Genomic DNA, 27,352 nt, shown 5'->3' with positions numbered 1-27,352 from the left:
TTTTGGGTCGCACTGTAGGGCCCAGTGTCAGAAAGCTGGGTTTGCGTCCAAGATCCTGGGTCTTCCAGCAGGACAATGACCCCAAACATACGTCAAAAAGCACTCAGAAATGGATGGCAAAGAAGCGCTGGAGAGTTCTGAAGTGGCCAGCAATGAGCCCAGATCTAAATCCCATTGAACACCTGTGGAGAGATCTTAAAATTGCTGTTGGGAAAAGGTGTCCTTCCAATAAGAGAGACCTGGAGCTGTTTGCAAAGGAAGAGTGGTCCAAAATTCCGGGTGAGAGGTGTCAGAAGCTTATTGATGGTTATAGGAAGCGACTGATTTCAGTTATGTTTTCCAAAGGGTGTGCAACCAAATATTAAGTTAAGGGTGCCAATACTTTTGTCCAGCCCATTTTTGGGGTTTTGTGTGACATTATGTCATATTTGCTTTTCTGCCTCTGTTTTATATTTGTTCCAATACATACAAAGGGAATAAACATGTGTATAGCAAAACATGTGTTAATGCAATACCTTTTTTGTGTGAAATACTTGATTTTCAGGAAAAATATCAAGGGTGCCAACAATTTCGGCCATGACTGTATATTCTCCCAAAAGTAATCTTAATATAAAAGTTATATCATATAGAAATATCCTAATCAAGAAATATTACAGTATAAAATGTGTAAGCTTACCATGTATGAAATAGATTCTTACAATTCTCCTATTAGTGAAACTTTAGCTCCTCCCCACAGAGATGGGGGAGGGAAGCAAGCTAACCAATTCATGACTAATTACTACCACATGTTACTAGAATGTAGAGAACAAACCCAAGATATATATCCATATACATATGTATTCACATAGACTAACAATAGTCTGTTTATCTCACTTTTCCAAATCTAGAAAAATTGAAATATAATAAATCAATTATTTTATTAAGATCCAACACATTCATACATATGTTAGTAATGATATTAGGTTATGGAAGGCTTCTAACAGGAACATTTCCCTCACTCAGGACAGGAAAGTGGCTTCTTTCCCGTGTGAGACCTCTGATGTGTGTAAAGACTGGACTTCTTCAAAAAACATTTCCTGCAATCAAGACAGGAAAATGGCTTTTCAACCACATGAGACTTCTGATGTCTGACAAGTTTTGATTTTTCTGCAAAACATTTCCCACACTCCGAACAGGAATATGGCTTCTCCCCCGTGTGAGATCTCTGATGTGAGTAAAAACTGGACTTCTGTGAAAAACATTTCCCGCACTCAGGGCAGGAATGCGGCTTCTCCCCCATGTGAGATCTTTGATGTCTGTAAAGATCAGATGTCTGTGAAAAACATTTCCCACAATCAGAACAGAAATATGGCTTCTCCCCTGTGTGAGATCTCTGATGTATGTACAGATTGGACTTATCTGAAAAACATTTCCTGCACTCAGAACAGGAATATGACTTCTCCCCTGTGTGAGATTTCTGATGTTTCTGAAGACTGGACTTCACTGAAAAACATTTCCCGCATTCAGGACACGAATATGGCATTTCCCCCATGTGACATCTCTGATGTTTCTGAAGATTGGCCTTCGCTGAAAAACATACCCTGCACTCAGGACAGGAATACGGCTTTTCCCCTGTGTGAGACCTCTGATCTATGGAAAGACGGGACTTGCATGAAAAACATTTCCCGCACTCAGAACAGGAATACGGCTTCTCCACCGTGTGAGATCTCTGATGTGTGTAAAGATAGTACTTAGTTGAAAAACATTTCCCACACTCAGGACAGGAATACGGCTTCTCCCCCGTGTGAGATCTCTGATGTGTGTGAAGACCGTATTTCTGTGAAAAACATTTCCCGCACTCAGGACAGGAATATGGCTTCTCCCCCGTGTGAGATCTCTGATGCCTATTAAGACCAAATTTATAACGGAAACATTTCCCACACTCAGGACAGGAATACAGCTTCTCTCCCGTGTGAGATCTCTGATGTGCGTAAAGATAGTACTTAGTTGAAAAACATTTCCCACACTCAGGACAGGAATACGGCTTCTCCCCCGTGTGAGATCTCTGATGTGTGTGAAGACCGTATTTCTGTGAAAAACATTTCCCGCACTCAGGACAGGAATATGGCTTCTCCCCCGTGTGAGATCTCTGATGTGCGTAAAGATAGTACTTAGTTGAAAAACATTTCCCACACTCAGGACAGGAATACGGCTTCTCCCCCGTGTGAGATCTCTGATGTGTGTGAAGACCGTATTTCTGTGAAAAACATTTCCCGCACTCAGGACAGGAATATGGCTTCTCCCCCGTGTGAGATCTCTGATGCCTATTAAGACCAAATTTATAACGGAAACATTTCCCACACTCAGTACAGGAGAACTTCTTCCCTGTTGGAAGGCCGGCCTGGTCCCGCACAGTCTGAGGTTCCTCAGGATACGAGGAATCCGATGGTCCATCTACACTGGGTGGTGCCGGATGGACATTGGAGGGAGCCGGGTTTTCTCCTGGACTATACTGTGTGATGTCCTCATCTTCTACTTTCCAGTCTGGAGACAAAGTGAGACAATCCTCGGAGGTTTTCCTCATCTCCCGGCCATGGACTAAAATACAAAGAGGATTACTAGACAGGAGCTGATTGGTTCCCCCAAACCAGGACTTCGCCCACATCAGGCAGCTTGGTCTCTGAGGAGCTTACAATTCCACCCTCAAGGGAACTAGGAAATGGCTCCTCTGATCTCCTACCAGGTCATTTCCTTATTCATGGACCTTAGTCAGAGAGTGAGGAAACAACCAGAACTGTCTTTTATAGGAGGGACAGTGATAAGGGGATTATAGGACGAGGGTCCCCACCCCCTCTATCACTCATCACCATCTTCCCAGCACAAGAAGTACTGCACTTCCTTATTTAGTCCATGATTTAGTCATGAAGAACAGCGGGGCTGAGCCCCACCAGAGGTCAGAGAGTGAGGATGGGGGGAGAACAACCAAGATGAAGACTGGACTGATCCTGAAGACCACCATCATTGGGGTATTGACTCCTCCCTCATTATCACTTTCTGTTTAAGGGTCCAAAGTTGGAGGATGTTATCACATTATTATCACCATGTAAAAGTCTGTGCTCCAATCACATCATCCAATATAAAATGTCCAGCTGGGAAGAAATGGGGGGAACAAAAGAGAATCCATATTATGTGTATATATAGCAGTGGGGGGAGGGGGAGAGCAGAAGTCAGGAGTGTGGAATGTGCAACATAGAGTATATAGTGCAGGGGTCAGAAGAATGTAATGTACAACATAGAGTATATAGTGCAGGGGTCAGGAGTATGTAATGTACAACATAGAGTATATAGTGCAGGGGTCAGGAGTATGTAATGTACAACATAGAGTATATAGTGCAGGGGTCAGGAGTATGTAATGTACTACATAGAGTATATAGTGCAGGGGTCAGGAGTATGTAACGTACAACATAGAGTATATAGTGCAGGGGTCAGGAGTATGTAATGTATAACAGAGTATATAGTGCAGGGGTCAGGAGTATGTAATGTACAACAGAGTATATAGTGCAGGGGTCAGGAGTATGGAATGTACAAAATAAATTATACAGTGTAAAGGTCAGGCCTCATAATATTGGTATTCAGTAAGCAGTGGTGCCTAGATGTCCACATGAGACAAGCTGCAGAGGTCCTACACCGCTGTCTCCCATCTCCTGAGACCCAATCCATTGTTTCTATGTGTTTATCAGATGATGGGGGATCTAGGTGGATCCTCCGTACTGCTCTCTCCTTTACAATAAAGTCTCCTCTTACCCGGTGATGTGAGGGGCGGCTGATTGTCCATCATGACGTCCTTGTAGAGATCCTTGTGTCCTTCTAAATACTCCCACTCCTCCATGGAGAAATAGACAGTGACACCCTGACACCTTATAGGAACCTGACACACACAATGATACAGTCACCATCCAGACACATCCCTTGTCTGTTACTGGAGAATGTCCCAGAATTCCCAGCACCGCTCACCTCTCCTGTCAGCAGCTCCATCATCTTCTTAGTGACTTCTAGAATCTTCTGTGTCTTCTGTCTTGTAGGGATCAGGGATGGAGGTGGGGGGATGGTGATGGGATTCTGGATTCTCGAGGATCTTGTGGTCATACGATGAGATCTCCTTCTGGTGTCATTGTCGGTAGATTTCTTCATGACTCCTGTACAGTTCTGTGTGATACAAAGATAAATCTCACTCTCCCATAATCCCTCACTTCTATGGTCAGCTCTAGATTTATTCTCCAGGGATTGGCCACAATGTGCCGACTCAGCAAAGGACAGACATCTCCATCCAATGATATGATGAAAATGGGGTCAGATTTATAGCTCCTTCTAGAAGTCATATAATAGAGTCACTAATGGTTTACTAGTAAGGCTCACTGACCCACCAGGAAATGTCACCCATGGATTTAGTGGTCAGTGGGCGTGGCATGCTGGTAATCATGGGTCTCCCTGATTGGACTAAAGCTGAGATTGTTCTCTTCTATAACCAATGCCGCCATCTTGTGCTTTAACCAAATCTCATAGAGTCCGGACACTTTATGTATTCATAGTACTTGTGTGGATGTCGTTATTGATTACAGAACATCAGAAGACTTCAAGTGACTCTGAATCCCTCCCAGTGTACAGCCCAGTCAGATTTAACCCCTTCATTACACTCACCTCTCCAGTCAGCAGGCTGAGGATCTCCAGGGTGAGCTTCAATATCGTCTCATTCCGGGGAAATTCCTTCCTTACAATCTTCACAAAACCCAAAGTCTGCTGATTGTCCATCATGACGTCCTTGTAGAGGTCCTTGTGTCCTTCTAAATACTCCCACTCCTCCATGGAGAAATAGACAGTGACACCCTGACACCTTATAGGAACCTGACACACACAATGATACAGTCACCATCCAGACACATCCCTTGTCTGTTACTGGAGAATGTCCCAGAATTCCCGGCACCGCTCACCTCTCCTGTCAGCAGATGGACCACCATGGTGGTCAGTTCCAGAATCTTCTGCTCTTTCTCCCTCTCAGGTATCAGAGAATGAGATGGAGGCACCATGGTGAGGCTCTGGGTTCTGCTCCATCCTCCTGAGATTGGCTCCCCACTAGACTTCTTCTTTACAACATAATCCTACAGATCAGGAGACAAATAAAACAATATCAACCACCTGACATCATCTAAATGTGTGCAAAAATAAAATGGTCTATTGACCAGAATAGACAAGAGTGATGTCATGTGACCTCCCAGAATCCTCCTCACCTCTCCGGTCAGGTCTGTGTTTTATTAATAGAGATGAGAGTGATGTCATGTGACCTCCCAGAATCCTCCTCACCTCTCCTGTCAGGTCTGTGTTTTATTAATAGAGATGAGAGTGATGTCATGTGACCTCCCAGAATCCTCCTCACCTCTCCGGTCTAGTCTGTGTTTTATTAATAGAGATGAGAGTGATGTCATGTGACCTCCCAGAATCCTCCTCACCTCTCTGGTCAGGTCTGTGTTTTATTAATAGAGATAAGAGTGATGTCATGTGACCTCCCAGAATCCTCCTCACCTCTCCGGTCAGCAGGTAGATGATCTCCAGGGTGAGGTTTAGTATCTTCTCAGTCATGTGACTCCGGTCCTCCTCCATCCTCATTGGTGCCATCATGTGATCTATACAGGTCTCCTTGTAGACGGATAACTTTGGGAAATGAAAGTAAGAATGATTTGGATGGTATTGGTCACACAATAATAGGATGTGGATGTGAGGGGGGAATAGGAGGGTTGCTGGACAGTGAAGAACTACTCCCCCCATGGGAACACATTTTGTTTGGACTGTTTAGTGTTTACTACAATTTTGAGGTCCGGGGCCCCTTTTCTCTGTTGGGTTTGTTTGGTCCCTGAACTGGTTTTGATGAGTTTTAGATCTGCAGACAAGGAATGATAAATCTGATCCTTCCTATGACTAGTTTGCTCTGAGGCAGTGCTGTGAGGTCAATGTCGGCTCATCATGCAGGGATGGTCACTTTACATCGCCCGACGCCCGGGATATGTAGTTCTGGGGGCCGGGCAAGTATTGTTTTTAATCTTTATCCCTGCTGAGGGCAAGCCGCAGGGCTCTCCTTTCAGGTGCCAGCCTCTGCCACCCCGTGTGTGTGAACCTCTCCTGTACCTACTATGCTTCCCCGGCTCTGCTTGCCCATCTGTGGGCCGGGGTCAGCGGGTGTCGAAGGGTAAAGGGGACGGAGGAGAGCGGACATGTTCACTCCCTTCTTGTCCTGACCCAGAAGTGACGTTATGACAGATTTCCCGACCATCGAGGCCGGCAAAGAATGTAATGCGGTGCGATGTGCACTACATTACATCCAGTGGAGTACAGGGGAGACATTGGGGGTCTTTTAGACCCTGGATGTCTCAATAAAGAGAACCTGTCATCAAACGTCATCTCATAGAGGACTTTGTCCCCTTAAGTAAAAATGTTTTTTTTAAATGCAAAGAATTAAAGTTATAACCAAGTACATAACTCCTCCCTTTAAAAAATTTTAAGGCCCCCCCCTCCCCCACATATATGCACACCCAAACCTAAGAGCACACGCTGGAGCGCCTACACGTGATAACATTGATTGTGATACACGTTACATATCGCCGGTCACACAAGAATGAGAGGATAATTCTAGGAGCAGACCTCCTCCGTACTCTATACTGATGACCTAGAAGGGGCTATAAATGTGTCACCTATAGATAATACCGGGGACTAAAGGTTGTCACCATTTCAGCACACACAACTTAAGGTTTGACATGTTGGATATCTATTTACTCGCTGCAACCTCGGCTTTTATATTTTTACACATAAATGGGTCATTTATTGCTTTTTATGCCCTGAAATTAGCTTAAGAGTATTTTTTACTGACATTTGGCATTTCATAGACTTTGTGATAATATTTTGTGACATAAAAATTAGAACTGCCACTATTTTATTCTCTAAAGTCTCTACTTTCAGAAAATTTATATTTTGGGGGTTTTGTGTCATCTTCAGGATAAAATGATTTTTTAAATGTGCAAAAAATGCCAAAATGGCTCTGGGAGTGAAAGGGAGAAAGGATAAACAGGACACTCCCCTTTCCTGAGGAGCAGCCAATCAGTTCTCATTACACTGCAAGGAATCTCCCCTCCCTGCTAGTCCCCGGGTGTGGTGCTGGAGACAGGCGGGGGAGGGGAGGAGATAAACAGAACAATGTTACACATATTAAATGTTTTAGTCCCTATAAAGCTCCTTTCATTTTTGAAACCCCAGATATTCCTAAAAGTGCCTCAGATTTATATACATTTTCTGTTACAAAGGAATGTTTTCTTCCTCCTGAGCAGCAATGTAAGGGGCTCTATGCTCCATACTCCTGACCCCGGCACTCCATCATTGTGTTGGCTGCATAGTGTAATGATTGCCCATTGGCTGCCTGTGTAGTGTCATCATTGCCCTTTGTAGGCCATGTATGGTCAGGATGGTCCTTGTCTTGTCTATTTATTGTTAGTGCTCTTTGTTTAGAGGACCATATTACTAGAATTTATCTCCACAATGAGGAGAATGTTCCGGCCCCGGAAGTGGGGGAATGTTCTGCCCCTGAAGGGGTTAATCTGGGTTCCCACACTATATATGTGTGTATCATCATCTGCTGGAGATAAAAGACATCACAGTGACTGTCAGGAATGGACTTGCCAGTAATGGTGGGACTCACCTGCCTTGTGGGCTGCAGTACCAGGGCTGGCCAGCGGGTGCTCCCGGCAATCAGAGACTCAACCTTGCATCCAGCCAAACACCTGAAGCTGATTACGGAGGTGTATTTAAGGGATGGCCAGACCTGCAGTCTCTGCCTTGGTGTGTGTTTTTCCTGGGCCCTGTATCTTGTTACCTGCATCCCTGTTCCTGTCTGACTGATTCGTTGCTGACCCTGCCTGATTCCGGACCTCTGCTGACTTCTCCTGTTTCATCCCTGGCTTGTGACCCCGACCATTCTCTGCCTGACCCCCTATTCCTACCTGCCCGATTGTTATTGACCCGGGCTGCCTGACGACGCTTGCATTGTATGTACTGTTATCTGTGGGTGGTTTGGTTCGTTTGCACTGTGTTATGTTTTAGTATTGCACTGCGTTTATGTTTGTATTGTTAGTCTTTAATAAATTATATTGTTTATAACTTATCTGAAGCCTGCGTTTCCCTGCGTCAGTCACATACCTCTGGTCACACCCCGGAGCCCTGACAGTGACTATGGAGGAAGAGGACGGACGTGACTATGGAGGAAGAGGACGGACGTGACTATGGAGGAAGAGGACGGACACGACTATGGAGGAAGAGGACGGACACGACTGTGGAGGAAGAGGACGGACACGACTATGGAGGAAGAGGACGGACACGACTATGGAGGAAGAGGACGGACACGACTATGGAGGAAGAGGACGGACACGACTATGGAGGAAGAGGACGGACACGACTATGGAGGAAGAGGACGGACGTGACTATGGAGGAAGAGGACGGACGTGACTAAGGAGGAAGAGGACGAAGAGGACGGACGTGACGGTGAGGTTACTGGGTGTAAATAGGAAATAACATCTTATTACCTCCTCTGCTGCCACGTCCACCAATGTCTCTGATCTGCTTCCTCCCCACTCACCTCTCGGAATGGCCTGTCTACCTGACATCACTTCCTGTCTGTACCTGACATCACTTCCTATCTGTATCCCATAGAGAAGTCCTGTCTGGGGAGAAATGAGATCACCATCTTGTGGAGTTCAGAGGAACTGCAGCCCCGAGAAACATCCCCTAATAACCATTCCAGCATTGTATCTACCTTACAGGGATACCAGGGAAGATCAAAAAGAACTAAAAAAAGTAAGAAACAATAAACCTAACTCTTATGCAACCAACTGTTTAAATAATATATTTTACTACAGATAGAAAAGTCTTAAAGACACAGAACACAAGATAAAAACAAAATACATAATAAAACAGAGACCTCCAAAACAAATCTTTTTGGTAAACAAAATGTAAAAATATTCTTTAAAGTATAAAAATATCTATCAATCCACTCATAATGAAGATGTTAGACATAAATGACAAGGATGTAATGGTCACAGAGGAATGGTGGTGGAGATCTCTCAAAGTAAGAACACTTCCTTGAATGGTTCTATAAATAAAGAATGAATCCTGGAGGGAATAAAGCTGTAAAGCAATAAATAATATATAAACTGGGCCATCCACTTCATCCATAAAGACATTGTGATTGAAGATCTTCTAGATCACATAGAAGGAGGACTCATCCATGATTTCATACATTTGTTTGGAAGGATAGAACAATCCTCAGAAGGGAACATGTAGGATGACAGGAAAGGCTCCTGACTGGTGAGATCCTCCAAACATAATGATGACATCCATGAACTGGAGCGAGCTCGTTGGGGTGATAAAGCCAATCTGGAAACACTGTGTAGACGTTCTCCAAGAACTCAGCACACTCCAGGTGTGGAGAAAGTCTCCAGGTGGGTTTAGCCTGTCATTTATCATAGGTAGAAATGTCCACACATGGACTTCCACAGGGACCCCCCAGACTACATATAGAACCTGTACAGTGTCCCCTGTAATGAATTGCTTCCCACCAGGCCTATAGAAGAATGACAGCTGAGCAGGATCTCTCCCATCCTGGGTGGACATCATATGAAGCCCTCCAAGTCTAGTGGTTCTGCTGTATCTTGATATGTCACCTGCTGTGTCCACCAGATGACAGATCATTGTACCAGGCCAGCCCAGTACCATGTGATTGCTATGACCAATCACAGTGATCACATGACAGTTGTATACAATGAATGGCTTTCATACATAGCCATCCATTGTGTACTATTGTGATGATCTCTGTGATTTGTCACTGGCTCACTACCTCTACTGGAAATTTATTCCAAGCATCAACTACTCTTTCAGTAAAATAATACTTTCTGAGATTAGTTGTGAACTTTCCTCCAGTTAGTTGGAGGTCATGTCCCGTGTTCTTCATTTTGGTTTCATATTGAAAATCCTGCCCTCCTGAACCTTATTCACTCCCTTGTTGTATGTAAAGGTTTCAGTCATGTCTCCCCTTTCCCTTCTCTCCTCCAGACTGGACATGTTACGTTCCTGAAGTCTCTCCTGATATCACTATTTGTATTCCCCGTCTCTGGACTCGTTCTATCTTATCAATACCTTTATGTAAGTGAGGTTTCCAGAACTGGACACAGTATTCTACATGAGGTTGCTGGTGACCCCTCTAGTGATAGATCTATATAGAGGAATCGGGACCTCCTTCCTCCTGCCGGTGACCCCTCTAGTGATATATAGATCTATATGGAGGAATCAGGACCTCCTTCCTCCTGCCGGTGACCCCTCTAGTGATATAAAGATCTATATAGATGAATCGGGACCTCCTTCCTCCTGACAGTGACCCACCTAGAAATGTAAAGATTTATTTAGAGGAATTAAAACCTCCTTCCTCCTGCCGGTGACCCCTCTAGTGATATAAAGATCTATATAGAGGAATCAGGACCTCCTTCCTCCTGCTGGTGACCCCTCTAGTGATATAAAGATCTATATAGAGGAATCGGGACCTCCTTCCTCCTGCCGGTGACCCCTCTAGTGATATAAAGATCTATATAAAGGAATCGGGAACTCCTTCCTCCTGCCGGTGGCCCCTCTAGTGATATAAAGATCTATATAGAGCAGTGGTGGGCAACCTTTTTTTTCAACTGAGCCAAATCTCGCCTAAACCACGATTGAAATTTATTTTGAGAGCCACATTTTTAAAACTGAAAATACATCTCCCATATAGTAATTCATCCCCCATAGTAATTCATCCCCCATATAGTAAATCATCCCCCATAGTAATTCATCCCCCATATAGTAATTCATCCCCCATATAGTAATTCATCCCCCATAGTAATTCATCCCCCATATAGTAATTCATCCCCCATAGTAATTCATCCCCCATATAGTAATTCATCCCCCATAGTAATTCATCCCCCATAGTAATTCATCCCCCATATAGTAATTCATCCCCCATAGTAATTCATCCCCCATATAGTAATTCATCCCCCATAGTAATTCATCCCCCATATAGTAATTCATCCCCCATAGTAATTCATCCCCCATATAGTAATTCATCCCCCATATAGTAATTCATCCCCCATAGTAATTCATCCCCCATATAGTAATTCATCCCCCATAGTAATTCATCCCCCATATAGTAATTCATCCCCCATATAGTAATTCATCCCCCCTATAGTAATTCATCCCCCATAGTAATTCATCCCCCATATAGTAATTCATCCCCCCTATAGTAATTCATCCCCCCTATAGTAATTCATCCCCCATAGTAATTCATCCCCCATATAGTAATTCATCCCCCATATAGTAATTCATCCCCCATAGTAATTCATCCCCCATATAGTAATTCATCCCCCATAGTAATACATCCCCCATAGTAATTCATCCCCCATAGTAATTCATCTCCCATAGTAATACATCCCCCATATAGTAATTCATCCCCCATATAGTAAGTCCTCCATATAGTAATTCATCCCCCATATAGTAAGTCCCCCCTGTGTCAATTCACTTACCTTTGCTCCGCGCGTTCCTCTCGCCGTGTTTCCCGCGCCGTTCTGGTCTTCAGGGCGGACTGTGAGAGGAGTTTGTCACGCTGCCCCGCCTACATCCTGACAGCTGCCTTCCGAGAGGAGGGAGGGGAGGGGAGGGGGCGGCCGCCCGCCACACGCCCGTCCGAGAGGAGGGAGGGGAGGTGAGGGGGCGGCCGCCCGGCACACGCCCGTCCGAGAGGAGGGAGGGGAGGTGAGGTGAGGGGGCGGCCGCCCGGCACGCCCGTCCGAGAGGAGGGAGGGGAGGTGAGGGGGCGGCCGCCCGGCACACGCCCGTCCGAGAGGAGGGAGGGGAGGTGAGGTGAGGGGGCGGCCGCCCGGCACGCCCGTCCGAGAGGAGGGAGGGGAGGTGAGGGGGCGGCCGCCCGGCACACGCCCGTCCGAGAGGAGGGAGGGGAGCGGGCGCCCGGCACACAGAAGAGCCGCATTTAAGATTGTAAAGAGCCGCATGTGGCTCGCGAGCCGCGGCTTGCCGACCACTGATATAGAGGATTCAGGACCTCCTTCCTCCTGCCGGTGACCCCTCTAGTGATATAAAGATCTATATAGAGGAATCAGGACCTCCTTCCTCCTGCCGGTGACCCCTCTAGTGATATAAAGATCTATATAGAGGATTCAGGACCTCCTTCCTCCTGCCGGTGACCCCTCTAGTGATATAAAGATCTATATAGAGGAATCGGGGCCTCCTTCCTCCTGCCGGTGACCCCTCTAGTGATATAAAGATCTATATAGAGGAATCGGGACCTCCTTCCTCCTGCCGGTGACCCCTCTAGTGATATAAAGACCTATATAGGGGAATCGGGACCTCCTTCCTCCTGCTGGTGACCTCTATAGTGATATAAAGATCTAAATAAGTACCCCAAATCCTTTTCTTCTGAAGTGCTGGCAAGCAACATAATCCCCATGTTGTACTCTCTCAAGGGATTTCTTTTCCCTAGGTGCATTATGTTACATTTAGAAAAATTGAACTGCAATTTTCACTTCTCTGATCAATCATCCAGAAATGCCAAATCCTGTTCCATGTTACAGACACCTCCAGGGATATCCTCCCTATTACACACCTTTGTGTCATCAGCAAAGAGACATCCCCTTACCCAACAACCCTTTAGTTATATCCCTTACATATAGATTACATAGAACAGGACCCAGTACAGAGCCTTGGGGTACACCACTAGTGACTGCTCTCTGTTCTGAGTGAACCCCATTTACAACCACACTCTGGTATCTATAATTTATCCAACTGCACATCCACTGAACCACCCAAGGGCTAAGTCCTAGCTTGTCCAACTTCTGTATTAGATCATTATGTGGACTGTATCACTTGCCTTGCTGGAATCAAGATATTCTATGTCCACAGCACCACCCTGGTCCAAAACGTTGGTAATATAATCAAAAAGTCCAATCAGATGAGTCTTCCATGATCTGCCCTCAGTAAAGCCATGCTGCTTTGGATCCAGCAAGTTGTGTGTTTCTAGATGATCAGTGATCCTTCCTTTCAGGAGTGATTCCATTAACTTGACTACCACCGATGTTAGACTCACTGGCCTGTAATTGCCGGCTTCTACCTTGCTGCCCTTCTTGGATGGAACACACTGTGCACTCCATTACATGAACAATATTGGGAGTGCTGCAATCATCATCTGATCAGGATACACAGGGGTATGAGCCAATCATAGATCAGCAGGTGCCTACAGGTTACCACCCCATAGGGTTATGAGCCAATCATAGATCAGCAGGTGCCTACAGGTTACCACCCCATAGGGTTATGAGCCAATCATAGATCAGCAGGTGCCTACAGGTTATCACCCCACAGGGATATGAGCCAATAGTAGATCAGCAGGTGCCTACAGGTTACCACCCCACAGGGATATGAGCCAATCGTAGATCAGCAGGTGCCTACAGGATACCACAACGCAGGGTTATGAGCCAATCGTAGATCACCAGGTGCCTACAGGTTACCACCCCACAGGGATATGAGCCAATCGTAGATTACCAGGTTGGCGGAACTGTTCTGGGCGCACAGAATGAACAGGAAGGCTGAACTTATCATCTCTACATGGACATGCTGGAAGCCATTTTGTTCTGTATATTCTATTTCATGGTTTCTGAACACAGATTCTAAGAGCATTCCAAGGTGGTTACAGCTTATGTTCCCAGGTTATAAATCTGGGGGGAGGTATGGTGGGATCAGACGGCTACAAGATGAAGACTAGACATGACACCAAGTGGTAAGATAAATGGATGAGTCCATGTCTAGATTGGACAAAGGACACAAGAACTGGTCACAATGATTATTTCCCATGATCCTCTGGAAAGAGTGCATATTATACCTTACATTGTATATGGTGTTATTATTATGTGACAGGAATATCTGATCCAAAAATGTCACTTGTATTATTATTAGTATTACATGAAGTGAATGCTTGCTTACTTATGTCATCCAGGTTTATATTACTAGATTCCATTTCCACATACATATATTTATATGAAATGGTTTAACAATGAATACATATTGATATATTGGGGATATTCTGTTTGTAACATTATAAAGTATTAGTTTGAGTTCATTGTATGACAACGTTGTTATGTTACAGAAGACGTGAGATAAGAAGTCTCAGTAAAATGACCTCATCTTTTTGTAGGATGTATAGGTAGATTTTTCTTCTCCAGAATCACTTAATACATTATTTGCCGTGACGTTGGTACAAGTTTGTCTGAAACCAACCCGTCAGAAAAGCCGTTATCTGGTAATATAGTGATTTCCTTACTAGCCAAGGTTAAAGGTCAACCCTTGTCATGTTGCAGAAGACATGTCAGAGAAACCCAAATCCTTCCCAATCCTATACTGCCCCCTATATGCCGATGATGTCAAGCAGTAATATCGGAAGTGCATGGGCCGCCATCTTGGTATAGGACCATCACATATCCCAATAGAGATTTCACCCTGCAGTGTCCCAGGTGGACACTTTTAAATGTGAGTTCATTATTATATTATTTCTATAAAGGTATTTTATTGGCAATATTACACTATTTGGAGTGTTCTTTTCTATGATATGGAGCGGAGTTGGAGAGTTTTAAAGAGCTGAGGGTGGTAAGCAGTTTGTACCAGTATACCTGCCTGGGTTACAAGGGAAAAAGCGCAGTATGACCTGGGATGCAGGACAAACCTGAAGGTGAGGGCAATAGTGTGTCCGGGGTGTATGCACACTGAAGGGTGACACAAGAGCCCTTCATCTGGATGTGAATGAGTAGGAATGTGATCATTGGTTATCACTTGAAGCACCACGCAGGTAAAGGCACAGATCAATGTCATTTTGGAGGAGTATTGGATGGTGGATTGTGAGCACTGTATATAAAGGACTTCCCACGTTGATGCACATGAAGGACTATATTATGTGGAGGTGATTGGTCACTTGATAAATATGGTTTAGAAGATATATGATTATATACTAGTACGTGGGATATAGGATATAGGTGTCAGGTAACCACGCACATCTATGCACATACGTTTATCACTTCTCACACAAGGTTTTGCACATATTGCATTGATTATACTCATTTGTATGTTCTATCTATTTATATTATGGTATGAATACAGTTTGCTGATCATGCACATGTTTGCACATGAGTTCAACGCCTCACATTAGGTATTAGTACCACTGCATCTGATTGCTTCTATTTGTGCTCTGCATTTATATTCACTTACATAGAAGACCCTGTTAACACCCCTATATTTGAGGAAGACTATGCCCAAGAAGAAGACCTCCGATTATTAGTGACATCCAAATCTCAATTCAGTATTAGAGATGGATTACTGATAAGAACATCCAAAAATGGTGTCCAACCATGGGGAGTCCCCACTATATGTAGAGGACTCATGTTACAACATGATCATGAAGCACCTACAGCAGGTCACCGAGGTGAGAAGATTCCCTACGAATGACTCCAGGATTATGCTTACTGCCCTCATATGTTGAAGAATGTTCAAACCTACTGTCAGGGTTGTCTAGTTTGTGTTCAGTTTCAGCCATCATGCCCAACTTCAGAAGAAGGGTTTCTCATTGCCATGGTCAAATTTGCAGATTGATTTTATTGGTCCTGTCACAAAATCATCTACAGGAAACAAATACATGTTGACAGTCACTTGTTTATTTACTAAGTAGGTTGAATGTTTAACGGCTCCCAATAATACCACTGAAACATGTGCCACGTCACTCATTAATCATGTATTTTCCAGACTTGGTCTTCCTCAAAGGATTTATTCGGATCATGGCAGCATTTGGATCCATTTTACAAGTAAGGTAATGTCTAAGATGTGGAAAATTTCAGGTGTCAAATGTAAGTTACACATTGCCTGTCATCCAGCGGAGAAGTAGAGCGCTATAACCAGTCAATCATCAACATCCTGAAGAAATTCATGAAAGAATCAGGTAAAGACTGGGATATGACGTTACCTTTAGTGCTCATGGCTATTAGAGCAACTCCAAGTACCACAACCAAGATGTCACCATTTGAGTTGATGATAGGTAGGAAAATGTACTTCCACAACTTCTGTTGTATCACACATCTGACCATAACCTGATCAATGCAGCCACGACACATCAATATGTGGAAAACCTTCGACAGAACCTACAACATGATTTTGCCTTTGCACAGAAGAATCTAGAGAAAGCCGTGATAAGCAACAAAACTTATTACAATCTCAAAACTACCAAGAAGGAGCATGAAGTAAGTGATAAAATGTATTTATACAACTGTGCTCCAGATAGAGTCAAGGAAAAGAAATGTCTTCCTTCATGGAAAGGTCCGTATACTAATACTGAAACAAAATTATCTGTGGTATATAAAATAAGAATTGTCATAAATGGAGATTGTGTGGACAAATGGGTTCATATTAATCAATTCCGTGCTTGTCATCCTAGGTCTCAACTGAGAATGATGCAAGGTGATGTAGAAGAAGATTTTGTATTTGTACCATAAGAGAATGTTACTATAATGATTGAACATTCTGATGTTTTTCTCTCAACATCCAGATGTTCATATCTCAAGTCCTATGCAGTTTTATTGGACATACCAATTATAGCAGAATACCATAATAATGTGGCCAATCAGTTAATATCCAGCATAGCTAGAAAATGTAAATAATGAATTAATTAATTGATAATAATACATATTAAAACTGTTTTTCTTTAATAAAATTCATATTGAATCCATATTGATCAATACTGAAGGTCCAAACAGACCAGATCATTATTTGGTAAAGATGCGGATGGCTACCAAAGACACAGCGATCGTTTGGATGGACTTAATCCTTGGTGTACACCTCAAGTCCGAACCTATCATTGGACTGGGTCCCTCATCAGGAAAGATGTTCCAGGATTCTTAGTAACAGAAAGAGAGATATTATCTCAGAAGATCTTTGTGAATTTGGATCCAAAGATATCCATTGAGAAAAACTACAACATATCCCAGCTACAACTTGTGGAAATACAAGAATGGTATACTGCCACATAAACCGAGCTCAAGCAAGAGTACGGGTCATGTTGGAACACGCCAGGAAAACATTCACTACTCAACCAATGTCTACAAATCAACAACCAAAGTGATTCATCAGATTTTTGATTACAAGCTTTGTATTCATGATGTTGGGTATGATGGTGGAAACAACTACTTTGCAGTTAAATTAAATTTTTATTAAGACACCACCATGCCGTTATCAGTTTGGAGGAAAAGAGGAAAACATTCCTCAATCCAGGATGAAGAAAGGCCTCACTCTTTGGAGTAAATGACTTATACTCCGACCTTTGTCCCAGATATGTCTTAGGTTGTTCACCTGAATACCATGGAGAAAAAGGGGGGAAATGACGGAGCTGTTCTGGGCTCACAGAATGAAACAGGAAGGCCTGAACTTATCATCTCTACATGGACATGCTGGAAGCCATTTTGTTCTGTATATTCTATTTCATGGTTTCTGAACACAGATTCTAAGAGCATTCCAAGGTGGTTACAGCTTATGTTCCCAGGTTATAAATCTGGGGGGAGGTATGGTGGGATCAGACGGCTACAAGATGAAGACTAGACATGACACCAAGTGGTAAGATAAATGGATGAGTCCATGTCTAGATTGGACAAAGGACACAAGAACTGGTCACAATGATTATTTCCCATGATCCTCTGGAAAGAGTGCATATTATACCTTACATTGTATATGGTGTTATTATTATGTGACAGGAATATCTGATCCAAAAATGTCAATTGTATTATTATTAGTATTACATGAAGTGAATGCTTGCTTACTTATGTCATCCAGGTTTATATTACTAGATTCCATTTCCACATACATATATTTATATGAAATGGTTTAACAATGAATACATATTGATATATTGGGGATATTCTGTTTGTAACATTATAAAGTATCAGTTTGAGTTCATTGTATGACAACGTTGTTATGTTACAGAAGACGTGAGATAAGAAGTCTCAGTATAATGACCTCATCATTTTGTAGGATATTTAGGTAGATTTGTTTTTTCCAGAATCACTTAAAGTGGTTGTAAACCCCAAATATTTTAAAAAAATGTACTTTTTTCCATAAATGAATACATTTTAATGTAAACATCCATACAGCTGTGAGTGTACCTCAGAAAAATGCTCCTTTAGCTTGTCTCCGCCCTCCAAAATCTGCTGGTCTGTGGGCGTGGCTTAGGACCAGAGAATAGTAGGTGGAGATGTGATGTCACACAATCCCCCAGTTATACCCCTCTCCAGCCTCGGCTCAAGAACAATCACTGGTGCTGATGAGTGCTGAGTTGTGGATCTTGTGAAGGCAGAGACCAGCATGGAGAGGACACCCCCTCCCCCACCCCCTGCAGTGTATTACATGGAGGTTCATACTGGTCTCATCCTCAGCACAGCCTGTCACTCACAGGAGAAGGGGAGTGGTGACACCATATTTCTGCTGGTGTCAGATTTATTCTGCTCAGAAGATCAGGTGGGATTTCTGGAGAAAGGGATTGCTTCAAGATACCAGACTAAGCTGAATGGCTCAGTAAAGGTAAAATCTACCCAACTGCAGGATTAGACTGATTTGTGTTTTTTAGGGCTACAACCACTTTCAGTAATACATTATTAGCAGTGACATGGGTACCAGTCTGTGTGACACCAAACCTGGCAGAAAAGCAGTTCTCTCTAATGTAGTCATGTCCTTACCAGCCGAGGTTAAAGGTCAACCCTTGTCATGTTCCAGAAGACATGTCAGAGAATTCCTCATCCTATACTGCCCCCTTCAGGTCACTGAAATCAATTAGTAGAGAAAATAGCACCTAGTCTGACTTCATTGTGAGGAGAGAGAAGCTTTGCCCGCCTAGGTTTTATTTGGAGGGATAAAAGTAAGAGACGGACAGAGAAGAGGACACACATCACAAAACAAGACCCCACAAGACAGGAGACAAGGGGCAACAGACGGACACAGACACCCCCTGAAGTGAGCGCACTGAAAGCTGACATCACTGACACCATACAGTCCATATTGGGAACTAGAACTTTCATTTTCCTCAGATAACTTGTACTCCCCTTATATCTCCAGATACATTGTTTAGTCCGATAACGGTTCTGGTGAGCACAGGAGGGGATGTGACGTCATTTTACCTGCAGTATAAATTATTATCATTTCCCTCCTCTGGGGAAGATTTATTTTACATATCCCTGAAGATGATTCTGGCTTCTAGTCAATGGTTTATCCGGATGTATACAGTATATATATGACAAGGTAGACTACTTCATGTAACATTACATCTTCATCTCAGATTGTAAGCGGATTGGATTGGCCTGTGTATGGGATTCCAGATCAAGTCATGGCAAGGTACACGTTGAGCGTTGAATATCTGGGTGTAGAGAGATCACGGGGGGGATTTGTATATCTGTTGTCACATGTTGCTGAGTTACTGATTTCTTACACGACATTTCCAGACAGTTGGATGTAATTCATTAATATTTGGAAGTAATTGCTGGCTTGTATTTCTCCCCATTATTGTGGATTAGATCATTGTACTGTTATCTTGTATTGTTTATTATTTATCATCACCTATTAGATTTCATCCCCATTTTGTACTGATTTATATTATTAATAAATATATATTTTTGCACATTATTGCTTTTTATTTTGTCTTCCAATTATCACAAATCCAGAACTGGGATGTCGGTTACTTTGTGAGAATTAGTAGGGAATCTCCTTCATTCCAGATCCCGCCTGTTTCCATGAATTGTATACGGATTATTTCCTCACAGATAAAGTTCTGACAATTTGTACCGTTCTGGTGTTTTTGATCCTCAGAAATGAGATCTGCCGTCATCAGACATGATGGATTTTCAGACATCTATCCCATAGTTTGTAGACTCTATAACTCTCCTACACACTGAATCATAGACACTGATTGGGGTTATTGTACCCAAGAAATGGCGCAGAATACACCTTTGTCTACATTTATAAGGAAAGACCATTTATTTGTAAAAACAAGTAAAAATGGTAAAAAGTGGTGTTTAGTACCACCAAAATAAATATCTATTTGTGTGAAAAAATTACAAAAATATAATTTAGGTACAATGTTGCATGACTGTGTAATTGTCATTCAAAGTGTGAGAGCGCTGATAGTTACCAGTCAGCCTGGGCAGGAAGGGGGGGGAAGTGTCCGGTATACAGGAGGTAGAAATATTTATTTTTAAACAGACCTCCAAGTGTTTGTGAAATCTCCCACCACAAAATGTACTCAGCCAATCACAGGGCAGGACTCCATTTTTATTCTTCTCCTGCTATCAATGGAGAACCCAGTCCCACACTTCATCCATGTCTTTGGGGACCTCTCATCTCCCTATGGACTGTTTGTTCCATGATGAAGATCAGCCATGGAGTATATCTGAGGTGTATATCAGGGTGTGCTTCTTCCCCACATGACAGCTGGGATGTCCAGCAACATTCATCTAGAAGACATTTCCCGCACTCAAGGCACTAATACACCTCCAGGGTTGTGTGGGACCCCTGATGTACAGGAAGACAGGACTTCAGTGAGGAACATTTCCCTCACTCAGGACAGGAAAGTGGCTTCTCCCTGTGTGAGATCGCTGATGTCTGGAAAGATGCCAATTCCGTGAAAAACATTTCCCACACTCAGGACAAGAATATGGCTTCTCCCCCGTGTGAGATCTCTGATGTCTGTAAAGACTGGACTTCTGTGAAAAACATTTCCCGCACTCAGAACAGGTATATGGCTTCTCTCCTTTGTGAGATCTCTGATGTGTGTAAAGATTGGACTTATCAGAAAAAGATTTCCCGCACTCAAGACAGGAATACGGCTTCTCCCCCGTGTGAGATCTCTGATGTATGGAAAGATGAGACTTGCATGAAAAACATTTCTCGCACTCAGGACAGGAAAACAGCTTCTCCCCCGTGTGAGATCTTTTATGCACATTAAGATGGGATTTATAACTGAAACATTTCCCGCACTCAGTACAGGAGAAGCTCTTCCCTGTTGGAAGGCCGGCCAAGTCCCGCACAGTCTGAGGTTCCTCAGGATATGAGGAATCTGATGGTCCATCTACACTGGGTGGTGCCGGATGGACATTGGAGGGAGCCGGGTTTTCTCCTGGACTATACTGTGTGATGTCCTCATCTTCTACTTTCCAGTCTGGAGACAAAGTGAGACAATCCTCGGAGGTTTTCCTCATCTCGCGGCCATGGACTAAAATACAAAGACAAAGAGGATTACTAGACAGGAGCTGATTGGTTCCCCCAAACCAGGACTCCACCCACATCAGGCAGCTTGGTCTCTGAGGAACTTAAAATTCCACCCTCAAGGGAACTAGGAAATGGCTCCTCTGATCTCCTACCAGGTCATTTCTTTATTCATGGACCTTAGTCAGAGAGTGAGGAAATAATGATACATAAATTGTGTCTGCAGCACAGAGACAGTCATAGGGTTCTCTGACTCTGGATGGAGGGACATTGGGGGGAGGAGCTGTGAGGTCAGTGTGATGTCATAGGATTCTCTGACTCTGGATGGAGGGACATTGGGGGGAGGAGCTTTGAGGTCAGTGTGATGTCATAGGGTTCTCTGACTCTGGTTGGAGGGACATTGGAGGAGGAGCTGTGAGGTCAGTGTGATGTCATAGGATTCTCTGACTCTGGATGTAGGGACATTGGGAGGAGGAGCTGTGAGGTCAGTGTGATGTCATAGGATTCTCTGACACCAGAGGTCAGAGAGTGAGGATGGGGGGAGAACAACCAAGATGAAGACTGGACTGATCCTGAAGACCACCATCATTGGGGTATTGACTCCTCCCTCATTATCACTTTCTGTTTAAGGGTCCAAAGTTGGAGGATGTTATCACATTATTATCACCATGTAAAAGTCTGTGCTCCAATCACATCATCCGATATGTCCAGCAGGGAGGAAATGGGGGGGGAACAGAAGTAAGGCCGATGTAATGTACAACTTATATAGGATGCCTAAGGTTTGAAATATATAATATCAGAATGATGCAACGTACAAGAGTATATAGTGCAGGGGTCAGGAGGATGTAATGTACAACATAGAGTATATAGTGCAGGGGTCAGGAGTATGTAATGTACAACATAGAGTATATAGTGCAGGGGTCAGGTGTATGTAATGTACAACATGGAGTATATAGTGCAGGGGTCAGGAGTATGTAATGTACAACATAGAGTATATAGTGCAGGGGTCAGGAGTATGTAATGTACAACATAGAGTATATCGTGCAGGGGTCAGGACTATGTAATGTACAACATGGAGTATATAGTGCAGGGGTCAGGAGTATGTAATGTACAACAAAGATTATATAGTGCAGGGGTCAATAGTATGTAATGTACAACATAGAGTATATAGTGCAGGGGTCAGGAGTATGTAATGTACAGCATAGAGTATATAGTGCAGGGGTCAGGAGTATGTAATGTACAATATAGAGTATATAGTGCAGGGGTCAGGAGTATGGAATGTACAATATAGAGTATATAGTGCAGGGGTCAGGAGTATGTAATGCACATCATAGATATATATTGCTGGAGTCAGGAGTATGTAATGTACAACACAGAGTATATAGTGCAGGGGTCAGGAGTATGTAATGTACAACACAGAGTATATAGTGCAGGGGTCAGGAGTATGTAATGTATAACATAGAGTATATAGTGCAGGGGTCAGGAGGATGTAATGTACAATATAAATTATATAGTGTAAGAGTCAAAAAGTTAGGAGTGTATTATCCTGTGCCTCTAATTAATGAATAGTGCAGACATATACCATACAATGTGATAAGTTATATACTATTAAAACCAGTTAAAATATATAAATATTAAACATTATTTCCGGCGTCTATGGAAGTCACAGTTAGACACCGCTATATACAGAGACAGACAATCTAACTGGGTGGGGTAAGTGGTACAAAAGGTAATAAGTCTGGGGGATGAGCTGATGGAAGAATTAAAAGTTTAGTTGTTAGTTGGAGGTGTGATAGACTTCCCTGAAGAGATGAGTCTACCTATGATATATTACAGACTAAATCCACCTGGAGACCTGATACAATTTATATACGTAGTCTTAGGGGTCACTGAGGAAGTCCATGTGTGGGCATTTCTACCTATGATACACTATATTGCCCAAAGTATTGGTCAGCCGGCCATTCCACGCAGATGACCTTTAATGGCCCCCCAGTCTTAGTCCGTAGGGTTCAATATTGAGAGTTGGCCCCACCCTTTCCACGCACATGACCTTTATTGTCCTCCCAGTCTTAGTCCGTAGGGTTCAATATTGAGTTGGCCCCGCCCTTCCCACACACATGACCTTTAACGGCCCCCCAGTCTTAGTCCGTAGGGTTCAATATTGAGTTGGCCCCGCCCTTTGCAGCTATAACAGCTTCTACTCTTCTGGGAAGGCCGTCCACAAGGTTTAGGAGGGTGTCTATGGGAAGGTTAGACCATTCTTCCAGAAGCACATTTGTCAGGTCAGGCACTGATGTCAGGGGGAGGAGGCCTGGCTCACAGTCTCTGCTCTAATTCATCCCAAAGGTGTTCTATGGGGTTGAGGTCAGGACTCTGTGCAGGACAGTCAAGTTCCTCCACCCCAAACCGGCTCCTCCATGTCTTTATGGACCTTGCTTTGTGCACTGGTGTGCAGTCATGTTGGAACAGGAAGGGGCCATCCCCAAACTCTTCCCACAAAGTTGGGGGCATGAAATTGTCCAAAATGTTGCCTTAAGAGTTCCCTTCACTGGAACTAGGGGGCCAAGCCCAACCCCTAAAAAACAACTCCACACCATAATCCCCTTCCAACAAATTTTACACTTGGCCCAATGCAGTCAGGCAAGTACCGTTCTCCTGGCAACCACCAAACCCAGACACATCCATTGGATTGCCAGACACAGAAGCGTGGTTGGTCCCTCTAGAGAACACGTCTCCACTGCTCTAGAGTCCAGTGGTGGCGTGCTTTACACCACAAAATCTGATGCTTTCCATTGCACTTGGTGATGGAAGGCTTGGATGCAGCTGCTCGGCCATGGAAACCCATTCCATGAAGCTCTCTACACACTGTTGTTGGGCTCATGTGAAGGCCACACCAAGTTTGGAGGTCTTTCGCTATTGACTCTGCAGACAGTTGGTGACTTCTGCGCACTGTGTGCTTAAGACCATGCTCTGTCATGTTACGTGGCCTACCACTTGGTGGCTGAATTGCTGTTGTTCCCAGTTGCTTCCACTTTGTTATAACAGTTGAGCGTGGAATATTAAGTAGCCAGGAAATGTCACGGATGGACTTATTGCCCAGGTGGACCACGCTTGGAGTCACTGAGCTCCTGAGAGCGACCCATTCTTTCACAAATGTTTATAGAAGCCGTCTGCATGCCTAGGGACTTGATTGTATACACCTGTGTCCATGGAGGGGATTGGAACACCTGAATCACATGATTGGGAGGGCGGGGAAAATACTTTTGGCAATATACTGTAGTATATTTGCATGAAATTTGCACTTTTAGCACTTATTGATAAAGATTTTTCTTTAGTATATTTATAGTGTAAGATTCAGGACTCATAATATTGGTATTCAGTAATCAGTGGAAGATTAAATGTTTACTGTAGACAAGTTGCAGAGATCCCACACCGCTGCCTCCCATCTCCTGAGACTGCACTCAGTGACTTGGGTCTGAGACACTACAGACATATCCCTCCACCCGGCACATCCAGCAGATAACAGAGCAAGGAACCCTGGGAGAAATGTTCTGTCAGAGATCCTGTTAGCCCCAGGATAAGGGGTAGAAGACCCAAATCACATGTCCCAGGTCAATCCACACTTATTGTGAACATCAACATTTTGCTGCCGGCTGAACCCCAGAACCTCCATAAATCCAGTCTAGAGACATAAATTGTGTCTGCAGCACAGAGAAGGAAGATTATCTGAGAGAAATCCAGGAATACAGGACGGGGAACACAGCTCAGGAAAGTGACCAGGGGATTACAGGCTGATATCACCCAGTCCCCGCCCTACTCTGGACCAATCAGTGAGCAGTATGGGTGGAGGAATGGATTTAGTGTTCATGACCCACCTGTGCTGATCTCTGTAGGAGTGTCCTCCTCTATAAATGTCCCCGTTATTCCATCCTCCTCCATAGACTGCTGATCATCCCTCACATACGCCTCTTCTTCTTCTGCTTTCACCTCAAATTCTATATCGATTGGATCTCCACTCTAAATCAAGGAAATGAGAGAGAATATCATCTGTAAAATGTAAGGTCACATAAAATATCCACACATGACCTCTATGAGTTGGTAACAATGCAGATAATGTACAGATCCTAATGATACTATCAGTGATTGTTCCTCATCTACCTGATTATGGTGAGGGATGGTGTGACCTTCCTGTGTGGAATCCCGGGAATACAGAGGACATCTCTCTGGTGGGTTCCCATGACTGGATCCATCTGTAGGAAACACACACACTGACTGAATCCATTGTTTCTATGTGTTTATCAGATGATGGGGGATCTAGGTGGATCCTCCGTACTGCTCTCTCCTTTACAATAAAGTCTCCTCTTACCCGGTGATGTGAGGGGCGGCTGATTGTCCATCATGACGTCCTTGTAGAGATCCTTGTGTCCTTCTAAATACTCCCACTCCTCCATGGAGAAATAGACAGTGACACCCTGACACCTTATAGGAACCTGACACACACAATGATACAGTCACCATCCAGACACATCCCTTGTCTGTTACTGGAGAATGTCCCAGAATTCCCGGCACCGCTCACCTCTCCTGTCAGCAGCTCCATCATCTTCTTGGTGACTTCTAGAATCTTCTGCATGTTGTGTCTCTCAGGGTTTAGGGAGTCACATGGAGGCACTGTGATGGTCATATGATCACCTGACTTCAGAAGAGGAAATCTCTGTATTGAGGAACCAATAGGAATATCATGTTAGACTCCCAGAATCCTCCTCACCTCTCCGGTCAGGTCTGTGTTTTATTAATAGAGATGAGAGTGATGTCATGTGACCTCCCAGAATCCTCCTCACCTCTCCGGTCAGGTCTGTGTTTTATTAATAGAGATGAGAGTGATGTCATGTGACCTCCCAGAATCCTCCTCACCTCTCCGGTCAGGTCTGTGTTTTAATAATAGAGATGAGAGTGATGTCATGTGACCTCCCAGAATCCTCCTCACCTCTCCGGTCAGCAGGTAGATGATCTCCAGGGTGAGGTTTAGTATCCTCTCAGTCATGTGACTCTGGTCCTCCTCCATCCTCATTGGTGGGGTCATGCGGTTTTCTCTGTAGATGGATAGCGGTGAATTATCTGGACTGTATTGGTTGTATAATATCAGGATGGGGATATAAGGGGGTAATAGACGGGCTGCTCCCAATGGGAATTGGAACATGTAGATCGGCTTACTTAGTGTTTGTTGTGTTTCCTGCAAGCCTGTAGAAGGCCCCAAAATATTTTTTAAACCACTGCAGCCATGAGAAATGTCTCAAGGTGTGATCACGGCCTTGTGTTGTGTTCAGCATTTTGAATGTTTTCTTGTCATATTTGCCCTTTAACCCCTTCAATTCCAGGCACTTTTACCCCCTTCCTGCCCAGGACAATTTTCAGGTTCCCTATTCTTCATTCAGGAGGTCCAGTCCCCACCATCTGGGAATACAAGTCATTCACACTCTACTGGTAGACAACAAGGTCCCCCAATCAGTCCGTCACCTTCCAGTCTCTGCAGCAGAATACCAGGATGGAGTCTAGATGACGCCTCCCACTGACTCCGCCCCTCTCCATGACTTGGATTCCTTAGTGGAGATGACACCTTGGAAGAGGACTGAACCCCAAATGTCTATCAGACAAACTATGAAGGTCCAAACTCCCTCAGATTCAGAAATGAGATGACATTTCACAGAGGAGAGATTCATTTATACTTTACCAGGTGAGGAGAGCTGTGGTGGATGATAGGACCGCCCCCGAGGATTCCCAATGGCTGCTCCCCATAGAATCTGTTCTGGTATGGAGAGTCTGGATTGGTGGAGAGTGGAGATGAGGATCAGATGAGTGTCTGTGAAGATCCGTGTGCTCCGTCCAGTGTCAGTCCTTGTCTGAGAGCCCCTCCCCTTTTATATCCAAAACCCCCTTATCTAAGGAAAAGAGGTGTGGCTTAGAGTATTTACCTGCA

The 27,352-nt window shown here is 43.9% G+C and overlaps 1 protein-coding gene across 1 annotated transcript in view; it reads right to left on the bottom strand.

The window, feature by feature from the left end:
* Positions 1–898: 898 nt before the first annotated feature.
* LOC149461914 (uncharacterized) overlaps positions 899–27,352 on the bottom strand; it is a 76,656-nt gene continuing 50,202 nt past the window's right edge. Inside the window, exons 2-3 of the mRNA XM_089677747.1 lie at positions 20,754–21,059; positions 899–2,626 (exon numbers count right to left, since the gene is read on the bottom strand). Coding sequence (XP_089533873.1) covers positions 995–2,626; positions 20,754–21,059 — 1,938 coding nt within the window. The 3' untranslated portion in view covers positions 899–994. The remainder of the gene's footprint in view (positions 2,627–20,753; positions 21,060–27,352) is intronic.

This window comes from Staurois parvus, unplaced genomic scaffold, assembly GCF_062004578.1.
Source record: "Staurois parvus isolate SC_StPar_1 unplaced genomic scaffold, SC_StPar_1.0 ptg000191l, whole genome shotgun sequence".
Lineage (NCBI taxonomy): Eukaryota > Metazoa > Chordata > Amphibia > Anura > Ranidae > Staurois > Staurois parvus.
Note: the sequence above shows the minus strand (reverse complement) of the source record. Positions and strands in the feature narration are given on the sequence as shown.